This window comes from Stegostoma tigrinum, chromosome 12, assembly GCF_030684315.1.
Source record: "Stegostoma tigrinum isolate sSteTig4 chromosome 12, sSteTig4.hap1, whole genome shotgun sequence".
Classification (NCBI taxonomy): domain Eukaryota; kingdom Metazoa; phylum Chordata; class Chondrichthyes; order Orectolobiformes; family Stegostomatidae; genus Stegostoma; species Stegostoma tigrinum.
Genome location: NC_081365.1, coordinates 57,620,976 through 57,645,800, shown reverse-complemented (window position 1 = coordinate 57,645,800; position 24,825 = coordinate 57,620,976). Strand labels below are relative to the sequence as shown.

The following is a 24,825-nucleotide window of genomic DNA, read 5'->3' as shown; positions in this document are numbered from 1 at the left end:
CAATGAAATGTCAGAATCGTGTGCCAGTCCATTACCCTGAAGGCCAGTTAAAATTGGTTCTAAAGCCTGATGTAAATTGAAGATGTTAGCTGCAGAAACCAATCAGGCAGTCTGGTACTGCTTACAGGTTTGTGTCTGATGAATTTCTGGTTGATTTTTTTTCCCTACAAGCAGTCTCCAGCAAGCTCTTTAAGGAATGCTGGTAAGGCCTCACAGATCATGTGTAACTGAATGCTGACCTAATTGTATGCCAATTTCAATCTAGAGCCAGTGTTATGAACCAAATGCAAAGTGCCTAACTCTGATTACACCATCAAAACATTGCCTGCTTCTCTTCTGGCAGCATGTCTGTATCTGAAAGAGATGGACTATGCAAAATTACAAGGCAAATTGGCTTCCGTCACCTTCATGTTACATCTCAAAACATTGTTCATAATGATGCTTAATTTATCTCCTCTGTCAATTGCTTCTACAATCTTGTGAAAAGTAGACTGCAAAGGTGTTGGTTTAATAGGCAGAAACTATTGAAGGAGGTTTGATTTTTACAGATGGAAAAGGGAAATATGCATCAATGGTTGTAATCAAGCCTCAATGATTCAATAAGCCACAGAAATCTCCTTAAGAACAATAGAAGCAATTAATGAGCCACAATGCTGTAAGTAAGGATCTTTCTTTATGCTTTGTGCTCCAGGGTATGGAGAGCTCTGGACTTGTAGTGAAAAACCTTCCCCTTATTCAGTCACGTTTCCCCATGGTTCATCTTGCCACTGAATCCTTTTCTTGTCTGTTTCCTTCTGCTATATTCAGAATACTTCTAGAAATGAAAAGCTTCTGATGCCTGCCCGATTCAGTGATTCAGAGATCTCTGACTGACTAACTCCTCTTCCAGTGGTGTGCTCAGAAAACAGACCGAATTTCTCCACCACCACACCCTCCATTCCATACCCCAACCCCAACCTTCGCTATGGATATTCACTGGAATATTCACTGTCTTTCAGGGTAACACTTGTGATATCCTTCAATTTATTATTTGGTTGTAAAATTCTATGTTTAAGTCTGTAGATGGAATTTTCCCCTCCCTGGTGTGATGTGAATCATGATGAGAAAGGTGGGAAAACACAGTAGTATGAATCAGAATCAGATTCTCAATAGCAAGAAAATTTTTCCTGATATTTTTCCCCTCAAGCCATAAATATCTTTATAATTTAACCTTAGAGCAGTGATCACTGTGTAAGACCATAAAGCAAAGGAGCAGAAAGTGAGCCATTCGGTCTATTGAATCTGTTCTGTGTTCAGTCATGGATAATGGGTTTCCCAAACCCATTTCCCCATTTTCTCTCTGTAACCTTTGATTCCCCCTGACAACCAAGAATCTATCTATTTCTGTCTTAAATATCTGTGTATTTGCATCTCACTTAGGATCCAACTTGTCAAATTTCTATGCCATTTCCAATCCCTTTCTCCTTTTCATTGAAATTGGCTAAGGCAAGTTCCCGATATGTAAATCAGAGCGCGTGCCTGGCGGCTGCAGCTCAGTGAATGTTTCTCAGGGCCTCCGCACCGCTGTTTCTTCACAATAACATTGCTACATGCTCCACAACCAACACAGCCTTCCTTGTTCCCATGCTGTTCATTACTGATAAACCACTATCCTCACCAGATCATCAAGCCTGCTCTCAGAGCAACCTGGACACCATTTCAGCTCCTCAACACTTTACTTTGAATACTTCTGTCAGATGGCCCTGCAACATAGACATACACAAATCTGAACGGGATGCACCTTCCGGCTTTGAACTTGCTTTCTTTGTTGCTAACTACTTTAGTACGTACTTGAAGCCTGCAAGCTTCTAATAAATTCAGTTTGCTATCTGGGTGCACACTCACTGACTTCACTTACTTGCAGGATGCGAACCTCTCTGTGGGTCACATTGTTTTCTTAGGGCTTAGTGGTTAGTTACAGGATGCCAGCTTCTGTGATTTGTATTGTTTTATTGAGTACAGAAAGAGAGATGCAGCTTGCAGTGGTGGGGAGCATGAAACAGTCTATTAGTTAGTTACATGTCACTGTGGGGCACCGTGCTATATCACCTTGAGACCAGCAGCAAATGTCAAAAGTTTAAGTGGCAGGCACATGGCCATTTGCTTGACGCACAGGCAAAGTGTGAAAGGACAAATGGAGCAATCCTAATTGAGGTGAAGGGGAACTGCAGTCAGTCAAGGAGCTTACCTATTCGAGTCCTGGTAGCTGGCCACGGTCACTTTGGTATTTCGTCCAAACAGATTCCAGAATCTGTGTCCTTGCAGTCTGGCAAAGGTCCACAATCAGTCCTGCAGTCCAAGGGTTACAGATCCGTCACTCAGGACCAAGGAAGCCAGGCTGTGGTTAGTAGTAGCTGGTCGACTAAGTCATTTTGGGGAGTGGGCCATGGTCAGTCTTGAGGAATTGATCTCTATTGGCCATACGGGTGTAATGGAACAAACTCACGGAGTCCTGGAGAAAGCAGAAACTCAAATTTGGGGATGGGCTTCATTGGACTGGCCACTGGGGAAATGCTGATTGTGAATGGAGGCAATTGCAGATGGTAGGGTGGGATCACACGGTGAATGGGAAGGGACTGTGAGCTGTGGAATGGAGCATTCAAACAGGTTGAGAGAACGCTGACTTCTACTTGTGAAGGGTTTGGGACCAGTAACATGATGGCAATTTCAGAAGTCTGATGCTTGGGATAATGTTGCACATGAATAGTAACACAAAGGGGCTCACCAGAAATAGTACAAGGGGGTGCTAAATTGTCCCTGGCATCACAGGTACATCATCACAGAAGGAATCATGAAGGAATGGGGAGAATTTGTGAGTCGCAGAGAGTCTTGCATTACTTTCTGTGAAACAACATTTCACCTTGGAACATCAGATCAAAAGTCAACTGCACAATAAATGTACAAATAGGCTGATACTGCTAGTAAAGTGGACAGAGCAATTTACTGTAGTTTTGTTTGAGTGCAGAATAAAGCTGGTTGGAGGGCCTCCAAGATGCAGTTTCAATAATCATGCCTGCACTGTTTCAGCAAAACCACACCTCTGGCTTCAATTCTTCCATCATCAGTGGTCCTTTATTTTCCAATCTTGCAGTTACGCGTTGTAGCTTCAATAAATCATTAACATTACAATATGCAGTCGCCTACTTGTAATGCCAACTAATTAAGTGTAGTGAGAACAAGACATTGAAAAGCAAAGCATGAAATTAGTATTTCACAACCACATTCCATAGTAAGCACTGGAAGACCACATTTTATTGCTGCTAGATTTGTCTACTGAGAGGCAAGTATTCGACGAAATGGTCATTGGTGTGGAAGAGAGTCTTTTGTTTGGTTGAGGGAGGGCACATTGGGAGCTGGCATGGTCACTTACTGGCAGCATTCTTTTCCAGGTGTAGGATGAAAACTGTTTGTGCATTGCATAATTGTATGATGTGACGTACCTCAGAGCACCTTTTGGAAGCAAGACCTCCTTGCGATGCTTTCATGCCACATTGTGTAAGGGCATAACATGACATTTTATTGTTACGGTGATAAAGGCTGAAAGAGTGCTTTCAATATAAAGTGTTATCTTTGTGATGTTCCCCACAGAAGGTCTGCTCACATAAAGAATGCCATGGCCAGAATTATTGCCTCGGTACTACTTCAAAAGACAGTGTAGTAGGGAGTAGTAGGCATGACTTTGTCAACAATTTGGGAAGAGCAGTAACCCCAAAAGATGCTGCTGAGCCGATTGAGGGGAAAAGCAACAGAACAAGATTCACTTCCTACACACAAAGGGGGTGGCCATGGGTACCCGCATGGGCCCAAGCTATGCCTGCCTCTTTGTAGGTTATGTGGAACAGTCCCTCTTCCGCACCTACACAGGCCTGAAACTCCATCTCTTCCTCCGTTACATTGATGACTCTACCGGCACCGCCTCTTGCTCCCCAGGGGAGCTCGAACAGTTCATCCACTTCACCAACACCTTCCACCCCAAACCTCAAGTTCACCTGGACCATCTCCAACACATCCCTCACCTTCCTGGACCTCTCAGTCTCCATCTCAGGTAGCCAGCTAGAAACTCATGCCCATTTCAAGCCCACTGACTCCCACAGCTACATAGAATGCACCTCCTCGCACACACCCTCCTGCAAAAATTCCATCCCCTATTCCCAATTCCTCTGCCTCCGCCGCATCTGCTCCCAGGATGAGGCATTCCACTCCCGCACATCCCAGATGTCCACGTTCTTGAAGGACCGCAACTTGGCCCCCGCAGTGGTCAAGAACGCCCTTGACCGCGTCTCCCGCACTTCCCACAACACATCCCTCACACCCCGGCCCCCGCCACAAGCGCCCCCAGAGGATCCCCCTCGTTCTCACATACCACCCCACCAACCTCCGGATACAACGTATCATCCTCCGACACTTCTGCCATCTACAATCCGACCCCACCACCCAAGCTATTTTTCCATCCCCACCCTTGTCTGCCTTCAGGAGAGACCACTCTCTCCATGTCTCCCTTGTTCACTCCACACTCCTCTCCAACCCCACCACACCCGGCACCTTCCCCTGCAACCGCAGGAAGTGCTACTATCGCCCCCACACCTCCTCCCTCACCCCTATCCCATGCCCCAAGATGACCTTCCATATCAAGCAGATGTTCACCTGCACATCTGCCAATGTGGTATATTGTATCCATTGCACCCGGTGTGGCTTCCTCTACATTGGGGAAACCAAGCGGAGGCTTGGGAACCGCTTTGCACAACACCTCCGCTCGGTTTGTAACAAACAACTACACCTCCCAGTCGCAAACCATTTCAACTCCCCTCCCATTCTTTAGATGACATGCCCATCATGGGCCTCCTGCAGTGCCACAATGATGCCACCCAAAGGTTGCAGGAACATCAGCTCATATTCCACTTGGGAACCCTGCAGCCCAATGGTATCAATGTGGACTTCACAAGCTTCAAAATCTCCCCTGCCCCCACTGCCTCCCAAAACCAGCCCAGTTCGTCCCCTCCCCCCACTGCATCACAAAACCAGCCCAGCTCGTCCCCTCCCCCACTGCATCCCAAAACCAGCCCAGCCTGCCTCTGCTTCCCTAACCTGTTCTTCCTCTCACCCATCCCTTCCTCCCACCTCAAGCTGCACCTCCATTTCCCACCTACCACCTCATGCCACCTCCTTGACCTGTCCGTCTTCCCTGGACTGACCTATCCCCTCCCTACCTCCTCACCTATACTCTCCTCTCTACCTATCTTGTTTTCTCTCCATCTTCGGTCCGCCTCCCCCTCTCTCCCTATTTATTCCAGAATCCTCTCCCCATCCCCCTCTCTGATGAAGGGTCTAGGCCTGAAACGTCAGCTTTTGTGCTCCTGAGATGCAGCTGGGCCTGCTGTGTTCATCCAGCTCCACACTTTGTTATCTAAGATTCAGAGAGAGTTGGATGCATCAGCTTTCCTGTTCCTCTGATGCTGCTTGGCCTGCTGTGTTCATCCAGCTCTACACCTTGTCGTGTTCGAACAAAATTCACCAAGGAGGTAGAAGAGAATGATAAGTTTCCACTGTTCCAAGACTCGCTGTCATTTTCTTCAATGGTCTAAGAGGTGGTCAGGCACAGATTAAGGTTATCCTGGTCCAAAATCTCTGAACTGTATCATCTGTTGAAGGAGGCCTTGTGCTCAGAAGGATAGGGTGGCTATCAAGGTGACAGCTGCTCTGAATTTTTATACTCGTAGCTCCTTTCAAGGAGCAACTTGAGATCGGAGTGCCATTTCCCAATCCCCAACACTTAAGTGATTCCAGTCTATGAATGGTGCTGTTTTCTCGACAACACAGTCTTCTACTTCTCCAGTGCTGAGGGCAGCTGGGCAGCTCAGACAGCAGCATTCTGTACGATCACTGGCCACCCCAGGTGCAAAGCACTGAAGTCTGCACCAACATCATTTTGAGAGTGCCCTCGCACCAACCTGCAGAGTTCATCTACAGAATAGGATTTTACTCCATTAATTTTTTTTAAACTACACTAAATATCCTGGGAACTGTTACAGAACATAGAACAGTACAGCACAGTACAGGCCCTTCGACCCACAATGTTGTGCAACTTTTACCCTCAACCTAAAGTCTGTCTGACCTCCACCCCTACCTTATACTATCATCCATATGGCTGTCTAATAGCTGCTTAGATGCCCCTAATGAGACTGACTCCACTACCCTCTCCATCACTGCATTCCACGCCACGACCACTCTCTGAGTAAAGAACCTACCTCTGACGTCTCCCCGATATCTACCTCCACTCACACTAAAACAATGCCCCCTCGTAATTGCTACCTCTACCCGAGGGAAAAAACCTCTGGCTTTCCACTGTATCTATACATCTGATCATTTGTACACCTCTGTTAAGTCGCCTCTCATCATTCATCATTCTAAAGAGAAAAGCCCTAGCTCTCTCAACTTGTCCTCATAAGACCTTCCTTCCATTCCAGGCAACATCCTGGTAAATCTCCTCTGCACCTTTTCTAACGCTTCCACAACTTTCCTGCAATGAGGCGACCAGAACTGGACACAATACTCCAGATGTGGCCAAACCAGGCTTTTGTATAGTTGGAGCATAACTTCACAGCTCTTGAACTCAATCCCTCTATTAATGAAAGCTGACACACCATACTCCTTCTTAACAACTCTATCCACCTGGGTGGCAGTGTTCAGGGAACTGTGGACATGAACCCCAAGATCCTTCCGCTCTTCTACACTGCCAAGAATCTTTCCGTTAATCTTGTATTCTGCTTTCAAATTGGTCCTTCCAAAATGAATAACCTCACAATTTCCAGGGTTAACCTCCATCTGCCACTTCACAGCCCAGCTCTGCATCCTATCAATGTCCCTTTGTAACCTAGAAAAGCCCTCCCCACTATACACAACTCACCTTCGTATTGCCCGTGAACTCAGTAATCCACCCTTGCACTCCTTCATCCAAATCATTTACAAAAACCACAAAAAGAAGAGGTCCCAGAACAGATCCTTGTGGTACACCACTCGTAACTGAGCACCGTGTTTATTATTTTCTGTCCACTACCACCCTTTGTCTTCTAAGTGTCAGCCAATTCTGAATCCAATCTGCCACATTTCCCCCTATCCCATGCCTCTTTACCTTCTGCATGAGGCTACCATGGGGAACCTTATCAAACGCCTTACTTAAATCCATGTATACCACACCCACTGCACTACCATCATCCACATGTTTGGTCACCTCTTCAAAGAATTCAATAAGGTTTGTAAAGCATGATCTATGCCTCACAAATCCATGCTGACTATCAGGAATCAAACTGTGCCCAACTGATCATAAATCCTACCTCTCACAGCCCTTTCTAATAATTTGCCCACCAGTGACATAAGACTAATGGGCCTGTAATTTCCAGGATTATCCCTGTTCCCTTTTTTGAAGGAAGGAATGACATTTGCCACTCTCCAATCTTCCGGCACTATACCCGTGAACAGTGAGGACGGAAAGATCATCGCCAAAGGCCCTGCGATCTCTCCCCTTGCTTCACATGGAATCCTTGGCTAAATCCCATCAGGCCCAGGGGACTTGTCTATCTTCAATTTCCTCAAAATTCCTAGTAATCTTACTTACTAACATCCACCTCCTCTAGCCTAACAGCCTGTTTCAGATTGCCCTCCTCTGCAACTAGCTCCCTCCCAGTTGTGAATACCAAAGAAAAGTATTTGTTAAGGACCTCTCCTGTATCTTTAAGCTCTGTATGCAAACTCCCCTTACAATAATTGATCGACCCTACCCTTTCTCTGATCATTCTCTTATTCCTCACGTACATGTAGAAAGCCTTGCAGTTTTTCTTGATTCCCCTTATAGCTCTCCTAAGCCCTTTCCTCAGATCCTTCCTGTCTAACTTATATCACTCTAGAGCCTTTCCCGTTCCTCTTTTCCTCAACCTTCAATAAGCATCCTTCTTCCTCGTAACCAGTCGTTTGACTTTCTTGAGAACCAAGGCTTCCTCCCTTGACCACATCTTCCCTGCCTGCTCGGGACAAACATATCGGACACACACAACATGCATTTCTTAAGCATTCTCCACATTTCTATAGTGCTCTCGCTCACAGCATCTGTTCCCATTTTATGCTACCCAGTTCTTGCCTAACAGAATTATAATTACCCTTCCCCCAATTATAAACCTTACCCTGCTGTATCTACCTATCCTTTTCCATGACTATTGTAAAAGTAACAGAGTTATGATCATTCCCATCAAAATGCTGTCCTACCAACAGGCGCCTAATACTTGGCTCAGTTCAATGCCAAGCACTAAATCCAAAGTGGCCTCTCCTCATGTTGGTCTATCTACAATTGTGACTTTTGGTATGAAATAACTCCTTGGATGCTTCCTCCTTTCCAGGTTCTTGGCCTGTGTAGGGATATGACTGCTGGGAGTCAAGGGTACTCGCTCCATGTGTAGTAGTCAGCTTTCCAAACCCTTCTCTTATACTCAGAATGAAGACACAACACTCTTGGTGCTTTAACTTCCATCAGGGCCATACCTTTCCTATTCTTCTTCACTCCATCTCTTGGTTTTGTTTTTAGTTTATTTTTCATCTAAAATGGTTGCTTTGTATTCTATGTAAGATAATTGTTTCTGTTAATTCGAGATTTTGTGTACCTAACATGGTGCCAGAGAATCACAACTTTGCATGGTTTTCACAGTACTCCTGAATTGCTGTAGTTGAGTACATATGGCAGTAAAACCCTAATTCTAATTCTGGTGGAATAGACCAAAGGCCTTCTCCAGATATGCCTTTGATGCCTTGACTGCACCAGCAGAACCTTGCAGTCTCACTCAGAAATTACCTCCTGGGATAATTGTGTCCTTCACAACTGAAGCTGACAAAATGGGCTTGGGGGAATGCTCCTGAATGCAGACGGAAAAAAGGAGAAACAGCAACCTTCCGAGGATGAACATTTGAACGAGGATCTGTACATTGACCAGGAGGCCTTAACAAGAGAGATAGCAGAGTGATACATCGCTGAAACTGAGGCCAGAGATAACCCCATGGAAACTCACAACGAGGCTGAATGAGCTGCCTCTGATTTTGTTTAATATGTTCATGTTCCATCAGTATTGTGGCAGGCAGGCCTGCTTAGTGCAAATGATATGTGGGTACTTTTTTTGTTTACAGATCTTGACATTCTCTGTTGCCCGTGCGGCTGTTTGGTTGTAGTCTTCGGGTGAAGAATCCACTTTGAGGAATCTACACGTTGTATGTCCCACTGACCATCAGGGAGGAACAACGGTCAGTGAGACATTCTATGCACATTGATTGCGTCTAAAGTTAGGTGGCTGTTAAGGCTGTCATCTCAATAAGATATTTAATTGTTGTGTGGTGAAGTCCTCATGAAAGGAAGTGGGCTGAGATGAATCCTGAGGAATCATCTTTTGACCCTTCCATCAGAAATATTTCAGAGAGCACATCAACTGCTAAGCTACCTTAAGATGCTTGAACACCCTGTAAGACAGCACTGAATTGGTGAGAGGTAGTGCTTTTTGCAGTTTCATAGTAAACCAAAATACTATGAGGGAAAGTGGACATGTGATCTGCCCAGATTACATAAAACTGTGAGTGCTGTGTATTGCCTTGAAAGGTACATGTTTTTTTTCTCCCAGAGATGTGTGAAGTCATCACTGATTTTGTTCTCTCACTCATAAGGTGGGTGCAATTATGGAATGATGTTTGCTGGCCAGTCCCTAATACAATCCTTACACATTGTATCTGGCTTAGTATCTCTTCTACCAGCTGACTGGGTGAGGGCAGTGTACCTGTAATGAGCGCCGTGTAGCCGTAAGGGACATTGTGGAGCCCACAGTTAATGGCTCATGAATCTTTGTGTATTTGTTTTCCAAGACATCATCACAGTATCAACGCTTCTCCATAATTTCAATCCACCTTTGCACAGAACGTTTCCATCCAATTGGCCAAAATCCCGCAATAGAAGTCATTGACAAAACGAAACCTCTTTATCCAACAATATATTTTATAAAACTAACTATTTGACATTATACATAAATTGAGAGTTTTTGTGGGTGCGTATGCCTGGCTTTGTGGCCTGGTGGAGTACAACCCCAGTGGATGTATGTAGCAGGGCTGTTGGAATGTTGCTGACACACTGTGAAGATGACTGCCAATGGTGTCAAGCAACTCTGGATCCTGAGGTTTGCTCTTCACCTCTTGGCATGGGTGGAAACTGTCTAGACTGAATGGAAATAGGAAATGAATGCTGACCAGGGCAGTGATATGCTGTCATCCTAGTAAAACGCATACAGACAGGAGTAGGCTGCTCACTCCCTCAATCCTGTTCAACGATTCAACAAGATTATGGCTGATCCAACATTCTTCGTGCCCACTTCCCAGCCCTTTCTCCTTTCATCCTTGATTCCTCTACTGATCAAGAATCTATTTATCTCAGCCTTAAATATATACAAGGACAGTGCCCCGTGAGAGACGACATTCCTCCTTATCTTAGTCTTAAATTGGCACCCCTTTATTCTGAGGCCTCTGGCTCCAGACTCTCCCATGAGGGGGAAACCTCCTCTCAGCACTAATTCTGTCAAGCCCCTGAAGAATCCTGTGTGTTGTTGTTATATCCTGTATGACTCTGCCTATACTGTCATGAGGTAGGCCAGCACTGCCTTCTCACTGGAAAGGAGAGGCTGAAATCACTATGTGAAACTCTACGACAAGAGTTCTGAAGCCAGAAACCTATTTGCTTTTTAAAAGATGGTCCTATGTACCTACCATCTCTGGAATGCTGCCTTATCAAAGCCTTACCTGTGTCTTTAGCCTTCAACTCCTTTAAAGTTTTGGCATTCACTTTAATTGTAAAACCTATTTGTCAATTACAGTTAGAGGCTGGTTCTTTCAAATTCAGTCCATAGGTTTACTTGAAGAGAAACAGGAATTGTTGGAGAAACTCAGCAAATCTGGCAGCCTCAATGGAAAGCGAAACTGAGTTAAAGTTTACAGTCCAATGACCCTTCTTCAGAAGTGAAATGCATTTGTCTTGATTAGTTACAAGATGTTTTCAGAAGTTTTTATAGCAAACAGCCAAGTTTAGATATTTTAATCGACATGTTCAGAGATGTTATTACACATTTCTAGAACAGGTGGCACTTTAAACATGGTCTCCTGGCACAGAGGTAGAAACATGGGAAGCAATGGCTCAGTGGTGTTATCGATGGACTTTTCATCCAGACAGCCGGGTAATGTTCTGCAGACCAAGGTTTGATTCCCACCATGACGGATCGTGGAATCTGGAATTAAGAATCCATTGTCAATTGTCAGGAATAACCCAATTGATTTACTAATGTCCTTTTAGGCAGGGAAATGCTATCCTTACCTGGTCTGGCCTACATGTGATTCCAGACCCACGGCAATGTGGTTGGCTCTTAACTGCCCTCTCGGCAATTAGGGATGGGCAACAAATGCTGACCTAGCCAGCAATGCCCTTATCCTGTGAATGTATAGAACAAAAAACTACCACTGCCCTGCAAGAGCCCTTAACCTATGAAATTATGAAGTGTAAAATAACGATGCATGATAAAAGTTGTGGTTAATCGGGCACGTCTGTTTATTCAGTTGACTGAAGTTTTCATTCAGTCTTCCGTCTTTCTCAATTGTGCATCCAACCATGAAGAATCAGCACTCATTAACCATAGCTGACCTCTGTGCGTGGTCAGAGATATCCTGAACTCTAATTGTCTAATGGTCTATCTTGGATTGGTGAAATTAATTAATTTACCGTTAGTTTACCAATTCCATCTCTCTTTACTAAGAAAAAGTGGCACCAATGAACAATTAATGTGTCTATCTAGAGTACATAGAGCCATCCCATCACAATTTAACAACATCTCATATGTCCCATCTCATAAATCAGAATGTTGTGCAAAGCCTATCAGTGCCCTCTAACAAAACAAACCATGTGCAACCCCAAAGTAACTATTAATGCTTCTTCAATCTAACTGTACAAAATGAATACATTTTGCATATTTTTAACTTATAAAATTAACTAAACTAATTTAAAACATAACTCTGTTTCTGTAAAAGTCTTTTACCTCAAATCATTTTGGGGGTTTACTTTAGCTTGATCCATAAAAGCTAGCATTGCACCAGGAACTCATGACCTTTAATTTTATCCTGAGCCATTTGACTTTCTTTGTTACAGTTCTCTTTTCTATTAGCTCATCACAGCTAATAAAAGAGTAGAAGATCATACAATCCGTACAGTGTGGGCCCATCAAGTCCACACTGACCCTTAGAGCATCCCACCTAGTCCCATCTCCCTATGAGTCACCTAATCTACACATCCCTCGGCACTATGGGACATTTTAGTATGGCCAATCCACCTAGTCTGCTCATCTTTGGATTGTGGGAGGAAACCAGAGCGAACACGGGGAGAATGTGCATCCACACAGACAGTCGCTCAAGGGTAGAATTGAACCCCGGTCACTGGTGCTGTGAGGCAGCAATGCTAACCACTGAGCCAGCGTGCGGCCCTAAACAAAACAAATTAATTTTTCATTTGCTTGATTAAGTGAAAATGATTAATCATTGAAAAACATCTGAACAATACTCCAGTGAGCTGGCACAGCAACAATTCTAGCGCTGTAGCCAACCACTGTCAAGTGACTCACCATATGCAGTTATTCCACACTCTCTCATGTTTGCTCAGTACTGATGTCTGACCTGGTGGCTGAGATTATAAGGTCAAATAAGAGTTTTCTTCCTCCGAGATCGGGTGCAGTTCCTGCCGTTCCTGTGAAGGCTGCTCAGGTGACAATTGTCTGGTATCTGAAAGTTGAGATGTGGAAGAGGGTATCATGAAAAACATAAGGTCAGTTGCCAGAGATCTGCAGCTTTCTGTACATGCCAGATGGGGGTGGGGAGAAGGTGCAATAGGAAGGACTGGCAATACCCAATGTGGTACATTCTGTCAAAACTGACCCTGGAGTTCTGAGCCTCCTTGAGAGGGTTCGGATGACATTAGTGTGCAATTATCCCTCAGCTTTATTTTTCATTTATTTATGGGATGTGGGCTTTGCTGGTTGGGCCAACATTTAATGTTCAGATCTAGATACCCTCGAACATTATGATGAGCTGTCTTCTTGAGCCCTTCAGTTTTGTTGTGTTTCCTTTTGTAATGGCCATTTTTTTTTCTGCAAAATAAAATGCAGAAGGAACCTCAGTGATCGCCGGACAGTGTACGTGGATGACAATATCAAATAGCTGTATCTCTAAGGAAACAATGAGAGGTGAATATGTGGGCAGCAGCATTGGCATGCATGTGAAGAAGATTTGGAGCCTCTATTAGTCTTGAGCTCTGGTTGCTGATGGAATGTGGGAGTCTATGAGGCTACTAGTGCAATGGTAAGGCCATGTCCTATGAAGGTAGACACACAGACTTTGAACGCCCATGTAAGATCATTGAACTGTTGTAACTCTGTTCCCTCGTCCACAGGAGAGATTCCACAAATCCAGCTGTCCATAGACTCCCAATCCAGTCTCAAAATTCTCAGGCCTTTAGGCAGGCTGTGGGAGCAACACAGATATCTTGTAATACTAACTTGATGTGTTTTTTACTTCTAGCCAATTCTTCAATGGCTAGCAAGAGATTTTGTATGATTGATGGAGGTCTCTGTTAAAAGCACCAATTCCTTGAAAATATACAAACTGTTTGACAGAGATGCTTGTTGTACATGCTGCTGGACCCCCATTTCAGCATGCTGTCAGTCAGCAGTATGGATCGCATACAATTGCATGCTGAAATTGTTGCAAAGTGAAGACTCATGTTGTCTTTGAGTTGAAATTTGTGAATAACAAATTCTGACCCACGTGTCTGAAAAATTTTTCCCATATTTTGCTGACCATTTATGCACCCTTTCCACCCAGCATTTGCTAATTGGCCTGTCTAGCAACCAGATCTCATTATCTGTAAAAATAAATCTATTTTCTGAACTAGCCCGCTTTGTTTCAACATCCAATTCAGTCACAACTTTGTGAAGATCTTGAAATGATTTTTTTAAATTTGAGAATTAATAGTCATTCAAATGGGATTCTTCACAATGGTTGCTATTTCCAACACTTGTGCTTAATGAACTGAAACTGACTTAATTTTATCATTTGTTCTAAAACCTAACTATAGTTAGTGCTTTGATTCTTTCTTTGCATCCTGTTTCCCACTGTGTTGCATATGGAATAAATTTGCAAGGCTTTAATTTTGACTCTTGTTTCTTAAATAAAAATGTCACAATATCAGGCACCTGCTGTTCTCAGTTGTTCTGATTCACACTTGGAAATGGAAAAGACACTTAAGTGGTAATTTGGCTGATACATTCTTCACAATAATTCAAGGATTGGATTCAAGTATTCTAGTCCAACAGTGTTGATGGATTCTACTTTTGAGAGTTGTACCTGCCCTGGAAAGGATCACAAAGTAACTGTGAACTCAGTGTGAGCCTTGGCTCAATGGCCACATTCTTGTTTCTGAGTAAGAAGGTACAAATACCATTTCAGAAACTTCATAGTGTAAGCTAGGATGACACAACAATGCAGTACTGAATAAGTGCTGCTCTATCAGAGGTTATAGACTTGAGATGGGATGTTAAACTGTGGCTCTTTTTGACCTTTTTTTTCACGAAATGTGGACACCATTGGTGAGGTTAAAACTGTATCAGAGATAATGGGAACTGCAGATGCTGGAGAATCCAAGATAACAAAGTGTGAAGCTGGCTGAACACAGCAGGCCAAGCAGCATCTCGGGAGCACAAAAGCTGACGTTTCGGACCAAGATGAAGAGTCTAGGCCCGAAACGTCAGCTTTTGTGCTCCTGAGATGCTGCTTCGCCTGCTGTGTTCATCCAGCTTCACACTTTGTTATCTTACCATTGGTGAGGCCTACTTTTATTGTCTATTCCTAATTATCTGGTGGATTTTCAAGTCAGGATGGTGAGTGGCTTGGAGAGGAACCTGTAGTTGGTAGTGTTCACATCCATCAGCTACCCTTGTCCCTCTAGCTGGTAGAGGTGCAGGCTTGGTAGGTGGCTGGCAGAAGTATAGCTGTATAATTTGTAGATGGTACAGACTGCTGGTAGTGTTCACAGTAAACAAAGTCAATGTTGGAATTGATTAATGGGTTGACAATTAAGTGGGTGGCTTGGTGCTGATAGGTATCACGCTTCCTGATTATTACTGGGACTGTACCCATCTAGGCAAATGCAAAGCATTCCATTGCACTCTGAATGTAGACGCCTTGTAGATGGTGAACAGACATTGCAAGATGGGAGATGGATTATTTGCTGCAATCTTTGGCCTGCTTTTATAGCCACATATTTGTTTGGCTAGTTCTATTCAGTTTCAGGTCAGTTATAAGTCCCAGGAAATTGATACTGATGAATTGAATTTAGGGATGGTGAAGCCATTGGAAGTCACAGAGGGATTGTTAGATTGCATCTTTGTGGAGGAAATCATTGTCGAGCACTTATGTGGCTTGGATGTTATTTAACACATTAGCCTTAAGCCGAAGTGTTATGAGATCTTTGTGCAGATGGACACGAACTGCTTCAGTCTCAGAGAAATGGTAAATGGTCCTGAACATTGTGCAATTGTTAGTGAGTTACTCTGAATCTGTTCTAATGATGGAGGGAAAGTCATTAATGAAGCAACTAAGGATGCTGCTTTGTGCCTGAGACTAAAATCGTCAACCACCAAGTTCAACCATCTTCCACTGTGTTAGGTATGACTCCAGCCAGCAGAGACTTTTCTCCCTGATTCCCCTTGACTCCCGGTATTGCTAGCCTCCTTGATGTCACAATTTGTCAAATGTAGTCTTGCCATAAAATACCTAAAGTCTTTTTCTTCTCTCTGAAATGCAGTTCTTTTGTCTGTGTTCAGACCTAGGCTGTAATGAAGACAGGGGACAGGGGTTGAATGGCTCAGGCAGCATCTAACCTGAGGGTCAGTAAACAGCTGATTCCTTTGCCAGTCTTGCTCATTGACACTGTTGACCAACATTGGCTGAGTTGAACGTGTCCTGCACTTTGTGGACTTTTCATGGACAATTTTCCACATTATCGGAAACTAGTGTTATAGCTGCACTGAAACAACTTAACATTGAAGTGCTGTCAGGGCCATAGTCCCATGCCTTCAGCTATTTCTTGATGTCACATGGAGTGAATCAGATTGTTTCAAGGTCACAGTCAAGTTTGGGCCAATGTGGTACCCGGTGGCATCAGTGGCAACTGCATTGGAATGGTCCATCGAGGATTTGTTATGCCGACAGAATCGGTGAAGACAACATGACGCTGAAGAGTGGCAACTTTCATTATAGTGGCGGTGATGCAGTGAAGGGGACTCATGCCTGGCCACCAGGCCCATGGCGGAGCACTTAACAGAAAGGACTGTAAAGTTGAACACTTCCTTATGTCTTCATTTCTCTGCTTTATATTCTATGTTTTGGTTGAAAGTTCCGTGTTTTGGGATGGTACTGAAGAGTGGCAACGCTTTTCACTGTGTTTTTGCAACAAAATATATGTGACAGTAAATATATCAAATCTGGATCTATGATATCCCTAAACACTCCTCCAACATCACTGTAATCAAACTATCTGCTTGTTATCTCATTTGCTGTTTATGGAGCCTGGTCATTCACAAATTAGCCATCATGCTTCCCACACTACAACAGTGAGAACAGGATACTGTGAAATCAGGAAATAACAAGTTGTTTTCTTTACACAATGCAGTTCAGGATATTGATAGATAAAAGATTAATTTGTTTATGCCACTTTTTTTCTGATGTTTTAACAGAGGAGGAAATAGATTTAAAATGAGTAAGTGAATGATTATATTACAGTAATGGGCAGACAAATATCTCACCAATGTATCAAATACCAAGATCACCAACAGTAACGTCTTGGCTTCCATTGTGAAAAAAACAAGAGTAACACTCTGATACCCATTGTAAGCAGCAAGTAATTGTACATGACTACTTCCAAATTAGATTACCTGGAGAGTGAATTGGAGGCTTGCAGTTCTTATTTTACAACAAATAAAATTACCCTGCATCATTGTTCACTTTAATTGGTAACATTGGCATTTGTTTTCCTTAGTTTTGGAAAGGAGAGGGAAACATTTTTGAAGTTATTGTTTATACTTGTCCTCTTTGTAATATTCATCATAATATTCAAGTATTTCCACATAAAGTAAAAACAGATCTTCTCTTTCAAAGGTTCATTTCGGTTTTGAGAAAAAATTCTCATTGGAAAAATGATAGTTGCAATAAGCTGGTCTGCTTTTTTTAGCTATATAGTTTCTGAGCCTCTGCTTTCAATGAGATTAAACAAGCATGTTTTGAATTAAAAAATCCTCTTCACAAAATACTACTGTGGATGTTGGATGGATGGATGGTGGGGAGAGATAATATTTGAATTACTTTGACAGACTTTACGCAGAAGAAAACAAATATTTGCTTTACGTTCACCTTATTTCCCATTCTTGGTTTGCCATTCTGAAAAGCTTGTAACAATATATGAATAGACATCAAACGACACAGAACAATAGATCAGATTTTTCCCACCTGCTTACAATTTTGACACAAATGTAACCTGTTCCTCTCCTTGCTATCCTCTCCTGTTTGTTTGCTCCATTGCAATTAGAGTTGCAATGTATCATGGTTATCCCTTAATCGTAACTGCTGGTTTAGGATGGGATAAAATGATTTAAAGAATATCATGTAGTTGATTAAGAAATTCCTTTTCACAACTCTGACTTTAATTTTAATTGTTCGCAATTTTTTTTTCAATTCAACTTGTAGCTCAAGCCTTACTGCATTGTTTTTCATTACAGAACTTTTTTCCTGTTGGGAAAAGCGATTGAAGTGATAGGATAGATTAGTACCACAAAAAAAGACTTCATTTCTTTGAGAGAGGACAAAAGCAGAAATTATGCGCTTTCGAGCAGAGGAGCTGAAGGAAAGAGTTGCTGGGTTTGTTCGAAATTATGAAGAGCTTTGCTCACGTAGATAGGGACAAGCTTTTTTTATTTTCCTGAGCTCAGTTGGCTGGATGAGCGATTTGTGATACAGAGTGACACTGACAATTCCCATAATTGAATAAGGGTCAGTTCCCACATTAGCAGAGATTACCACGAAGGTTCCATCTTCACTACCTTGCCCCTCGCCGGAGACATGGTTTCCCCTGAGGTTAAACTCACCACGAGGTAACTCTTTCTAAGCAGAGAGCAACCTTATGGCCTTCTGGGGCTATGGCAATGTTATCTTCCCACAAGGCTCAGTTAATAATGGAATACCTCGCACTTGTCTGGATGAGTACAACTCCTGGAACACTTGAGAATCTTGACACTATCCGGGACAAAGCTGTTTGCTTGATTGACGCCACATTCACACATATCCACACCCTTCACCACTGACACTCAGTAGTAGCAGTGTGTACTGTGTCTGAGATGCACTGCAGAAATTCATCAACGCTCCTTTGAACCTGGCAAATTAATAAACTGAAGGACAACAGGAGCAAATACATAAGAACACTACCAGCTACAAGCTCCACTCCATGCCACTCACCACCCTCACTTGGAAATATACCGCCATTCCTTCACTGTTGCTGGGTCAAATTCCTGGAATTTCTTCCCTAATGGCATTGTGGGTCTACCTATTGCACATGGATCACGGTAGTTCAAGAAGACAACCCACCACCACCTTCCCAAGGGCACTTAGGGATGGGCAATATATGCTGGCCCAGCTCACTTCGCCTACAACCCTTAAATTATGTTTTTGGAAAGATTCCAGACTTGTACTTGCAAATGGGACCATCTCAGCAATGACGAGGCAGACTTGGTTGAGAGGCGACCTTACAGAAGTTTATAAAATAATGATGGATACAAATAGAGTTAATGGCAGTTGTCTTTTCCCTAAGATGGAGGATTCAAGACTTGGGGGCACTTTTTTAAGGTAAGAGGAGAGAGAATTAAAAATGGCATGAGGGCAAATCTTTTATATAGAGGGTGGTTCACATGTGGAATGAACTTCCTGAGGAAGTAGTGGATGTGAATACAATTTCAATGTTTAAAAGACATTTGGATAAATATATGAATAGGAAAGGTTTGGAGGGATATGGGCCAGGATCAGGCAAGTGGGGCTCATTTAGTTTGGAATTGTGTTTGGCATGGGCTGGTTGGACCAAAGGGTCTGTTTCCATGCTGTATTTATCTACGATTCTATGAAACTTAATGACTGACCTCCGTATCAAGCAACAAGTAACCAGCAAATAAGGACGTTGGTGAATTAGCTTGGAGGGGAAACTTTTCCATGGCATTAGCCTGGACAATGATTACAACATTTCATCCACTTGTTCACCTCCTTGAGAGTGAAACCTCACAACTGAGTTATGGTCTGTGTAGTTGGTGGCAACTTGATCAGCTGACAAAATGGGAAAGAGATGGGAACTTAGAAATATAGAAACAGGCATTGGCCGTTCAGTCCCTTGAGCGTATTCTAACATTTCATGAGATTATGGCTGATCTGTGGTCTAGCTCGGTATGGGCTGACCTATGTACTTGATACCTTTGCTTAATAAAAATTTATCTATCTCAGATTTAAATTTAACAACTGACCCAGCATCTGCTGCATTTGTGGAAGAGAGTTCCAAACATCTACCAGCCTTTGTTTGTAGAAGAACTTCCTAACATCTCAGATGAACTGCTCTGGCCCTAATTTTCAGATTAAGCCCCAACTAGTTCTAAAGTCCCCAACAAGTAGGAGTAGCCTGTCTTTATCTGCCCTGTTAATATATTGAAGACTTTGATGAGATCAACCCTGTTACCTTATAAATTCTTCAGATCGGTACGATGGGTCGGCACAACATCGAGGGCAGAAGGGCCTGTACTGTGCTGTAATGTTCTATGTTCATTCTTAATTGAGGCATTAACAGTTCAGTTTATCTGCTCGTCTTAGTGAGATGGTGAGGGATGCTGACGCACTTGTCATCCCAATCTTGGAGAAGCTCCATGGGGGTGAGAATGCATCAGGACTGTCCTCACGATTGTAGTTGTCTGCCTTCACCTCTACCCATGATCTCTTTGAAACTTAGCACCAGGGCCTGGGAAAATTCATCTCATTAACTGTACAGAGCTGAGTCTACTTTTATTCTTCAACAGGAAACCAAGTGAATTTTTTCATTTCTTTAAAAAACCTGCTGAATAAGTAAATGAACATAACATCTGATCATTTTGCAATGCAGTCTTATTATAAGATTTCTTTTCTTCCTCTGCCTTCTCCTGCTACCGTGATCATTTACCTGCTCAGAGCTCAGTTCCAGGGGAACCTTTTTGCTATCTAGATTAAGTGGCCATTATTTATGTCACAGCTTCACAAGTGAATATTCGAAGGCTATTTATCAACAGGACATAAGAGCTGAGTCCGAACCTTCTCGTTTAACGCCCAAGCAAACGCATTTTCAGTAGAGGTCATTGATAATGATTGGAAGCAAAAACTCTAGGATCATTTTCCCTTTCTAACCTGCATGTATTTAACCAGCTCATTGTTCACGCAATAGTTATTCCCTCCCTGAAACATTAAGGATATCTGTGGTGCCCTGTAGCTTGCCAAAGAAGGATCAATTTACTCAATATAATTGAATTCTGGATCCGAACAAATTCTGTATTTTATAGTTCACCCACTCCATATACAGACTCCTGCTGAGTCTTTAGAGAGGTTCTTTGTTTTTGAGAACAATTTTTATTACAATAAAACTTACACATGACTAGCTGTAAAATCATATTCATCCAAAATGATCTAATTTGTTCAGTGATTAATTATGTCTATTAGTGGTTTGCAGCATATGGTGACAACAACATAGAAAGTACACAGCATTTGAAATGATAAATTACATATATAGTAAAACTTGTATAATCTAACTGCGCTCGGATCAAATGATGCCTGTTAACTGAACACTGTTCATGTTGTTGTAGAAATCAAACAGAAAATGTCTTAATATACTACAACGTGGCTTATACACTCTCCACCTTTGTTTTCTTTTCATTCTATCAGTGAGGGAAAAATACTTCAACATTCAGCCTGCTCTTTTACGGATTTTCAAAATCTATTTTTGTATGACTACTGTGATGCCTGCAGAGTATTAATAGAGATTCCTGTTGGCGGTGAGCCAAATAATGCAAATTTTACTGCATTGATCTTTCAGTTAAAAGAATTTCTTCAAAACAGATTTGATCATTTTCAAAAGAAGTCAGATCGACACTTGTCTAGAAATGAATTTGATGCTTATTAGTCTGTATCTTTTCATAATTAGCAGGACAGAGAAAAGGGACCAACACTAATAATTTGTTCATATTATCTTGATTTTTTTTACTATTAGCTGAGCTGTGAAAACCACATTTGCAGACATAAATGTTTTGACCCTTTTGTCTCAGCCTCTGCTAACGCTCTCAGTGATAAAGGATTGAAGGCAAGTAACAGCAAAGGTCGGGATATTAATAGATAAAATTTAAATGGGAATTTTAGAAAAGAATCTGGAGATTTTAGAAGAGAAAAGGAAGCCCTGGATTAGGTAGCCATTAATAAGATGTGAAACAAGCACGTTATGTGGACTACATTATACCCCCTCAAAATACTTAGAAGATAGTCTGTACCCTAACTTTTTCATATTTTAAAGATATATATATAAGATGTAACATTCCAGATGCAATTTGGTTGGTTGAACAACTCAACATTAAGCAAAACACATGACATTTTTACACTATAGTTAAAATACAGACCAAATAATAATAAAAGCATTGGTTTAACTGTAACTCTACTGAAATGCGTAACAAAATAATAGATATACTCACTACTACTAATTAACTGTTCCAATACAGTAATTTCTCTTAATTCAGTAAAATAGGTTGTCTCACATGCAGTTCTCTTGTCCAGGAGGAAAAACATTAAGAGAAAACTCAGAAAGAGAGAAAGAAGCTGAGAGAGATGTACTGCAGTTTCCAAACCCAGCTTCAAGATGCAGCAACTGCTACTGAAAAAGTAAAACCAAAATCTGGCTCTGTGCAAGTCAGATCCCACCCATTCAGGCTGCTTCTGGTGTTCCAACTCTTACTTAAAAAAAAACCAAGGCCTCTCAAACTGTTTACTTTTTTACAATCAAATAGCCAGCTCAGTACCTCTGTCTTAAAACCTAAACATCTTAGAGCCACAGTATTGTTACAATACTCTTTGGGCTGATTGGTTCTTTTCTCCTTCAAGCTTTTTTTAATGTTATTCAGATCTTTAGCTTTGCTAATTTTTCTGCTCTCATTTCCATCCCTGCTCCTGACAGAATCGACTGCACAGTTATCTGTTGAGAACCAGTTTAATGTTCCACGTGATACCTAACCATTTATGCTCCTTTATCTTTTATATTGACTCATTGACAAATTACAAATTATTGGGAAATAAAGTTTAATCTCCAGTTTTACGGTGAAGCGTTATATATTTTTCTCAGTGTATCTTAAAACGATCAAACAGAAACATTTACTATAAACGATTCCAGTGCTTTAGCTTAAACCATTTAATAACAAAAATAACTGAGCATTACTCTAAATTAAACTTCACTAAACTTATTACTCTGAAATATGACGCATTGCTATGGATTTGATTTATATAAAGTGCCAAATAACAAATCAACCTTTGGGCCACCTATAAGTTCTCATTTCAGTGTAAATCTGAAGTAACAGATAGCATTAATAGTGCATGATTTCCCTAAATACATAACTTAGCATTTCCAGCATTTGACTCTTTTTTTTGCCTGAATCATTATTAACAGGATATCTTACATTTGCTGAAATAACGTATGAACTCATTGAGGCAATTGTTTTGTTTTTAGAATTGAAGGTGAAAGTTTGACAAAACTATGTCTTCGAAATTAAATTAATGTTCACACATTGTTCAAAAAGGTTTGATATGATGATTTAACTGCAGAAAACAAGTTACCAGGTTTTTCTTTTTGACAGGAAGCACATAACTTTATTCTATGCTATTAATTTGTGCTTGATGTATTCCACTTGAAATTTATTGTTCTCAAGGCTGCATTAGGATCAGGAGGAAAAAGTTGCATGGTGTTGAGCCCAATTTTACATACTGTTTATTTTCTTTGGAGCTGTTGAAAACATGACTGCTATGTTCACTGTTGAACTCAAAAGATGCTTGCAGCTGTACCTGTTTCACACATACAGGAACATGCTCAGAATGCTGCATCACATCTTCTTCCATCTTGAAGACACCCAAGGCTTCATGGTATTTTTAAAATCTATTTTGACATATTTCTCATTGAATTCCATGCTGCTTCATTACAATCCTAATTCATTTTTTATATTCATCCTTTTTGCTATTTGACTAAGTTTTTCGGAGTTAACCGATATACCGATTGGTTTAATTGTAAAAACATGTTATATCGGTGAAGCTGAACATCTAAAGTCATCACTTGCATGGCCTGAAAACTACTTCTTTTTAAATTGTAAGATATTTGTGAATGTCAAATATTTGAGTAATTCTTCACTCTGTTCATTAACAGCTTTATAAAACTTATGGTTGTAAGTGGGGAGGATGCCGGGATTGGCTAGTTGGTTAAAATATTTTGAGTGATCTCAATTCATATATTTACTTGCCTGTCAAGTTTAAAATAATGGTTTATGCCAAATAAGATAATTAGTGATACACATTTATACTTTATTTTGAAGCCTTATAGCTGCTTTTGAAATTCTACAAACAAGTATTTGTATTACTGAGACTGCTAAAGTTTAATGTTGCAAAAACTAATGTGTCACGCTTTGAACAACTTAGAAATTATTTGAACTTTCCTGCTTGATGGGGGGAAAGGCACCAAATTGGGCTAATATTTTGACTCCAAATAACTAGTCAAGTACCTTGGAAAAGGGGATTTTGTATTTTGCAGTATTTTGGAGAAAAGGAGAATAATGCTGTATCCATTTCAGTGTTTTGAATTTATACTCCTCAAACTTGATTCTGGTTTTAACTCTGTCATTACGGAAACTGATTTGCGAACTTCCCAAAGAAAATTGCATTTGCACTGTGTGTAAACTTTGTGGTAAATGAATCTTTGAAGGGCCATTTTAGGAACCTGAAGTGCCATATTTACTAACAGCTCAATCAGCTACCATGGGTAAAATGATTTTTCAAAACTTAGATGTTTTGTCAACCTCAATAATGCAGTCTGTTATTTCAGCTAGTGCTTGCTTGTTTGTTTATTTGTTTGTTTGTTGTTGAATATCATGTTGTATTTTCACACCAGCAAAGTATTTATGAAGAGAACATTGTAACTGTGCTGACTGAAGGGATATTACCAGAACCCTCTTATGTGCCTTCCACCTACCTGGCAGAGATACGCCAGCTTCACCAATCTGTGTGTGATGTGGAGGTTCTGTTCAACTCACCTGAGCTCCAAGCAAAAGACTTTGAAGATTTCTCCAAGCAGGATGCTTGTTTAAAGGTAAGATATGCTGAAGTGAGGGAATATCATTAACTAGAGCCAGGGTTAAATGAGGATTGTACAAGCAGTTAATCATAAAAATGAAAGCCATAAAGTATTTTGAATCACGTTGCTGGATAGCTGTTATTAAAACCCATACTGCCTCTGAATGTGCTGCGGTTCAGCTATCTCAACCTTAGTCATCATACAAAACTTTTGAAATTGCAGTGTCTGACTGGATAATTTCATTTTGTCGGAACACAAAT

General features: G+C 41.5%; 1 protein-coding gene across 11 annotated transcripts in view; it reads left to right on the top strand.

The window, feature by feature from the left end:
• The window catches only part of dmd (dystrophin), a 1,835,475-nt gene that overhangs the window by 969,089 nt on the left and 841,561 nt on the right, over nucleotides 1-24,825 (top strand). For all 11 annotated transcript variants that reach the window (XM_059650343.1, XM_048540566.2, XM_048540567.2 and 8 more), the window contains one exon: nucleotides 24,383-24,580. In XM_059650343.1, the coding sequence (XP_059506326.1) occupies nucleotides 24,383-24,580 (198 nt within the window). The remainder of the gene's footprint in view (nucleotides 1-24,382; nucleotides 24,581-24,825) is intronic.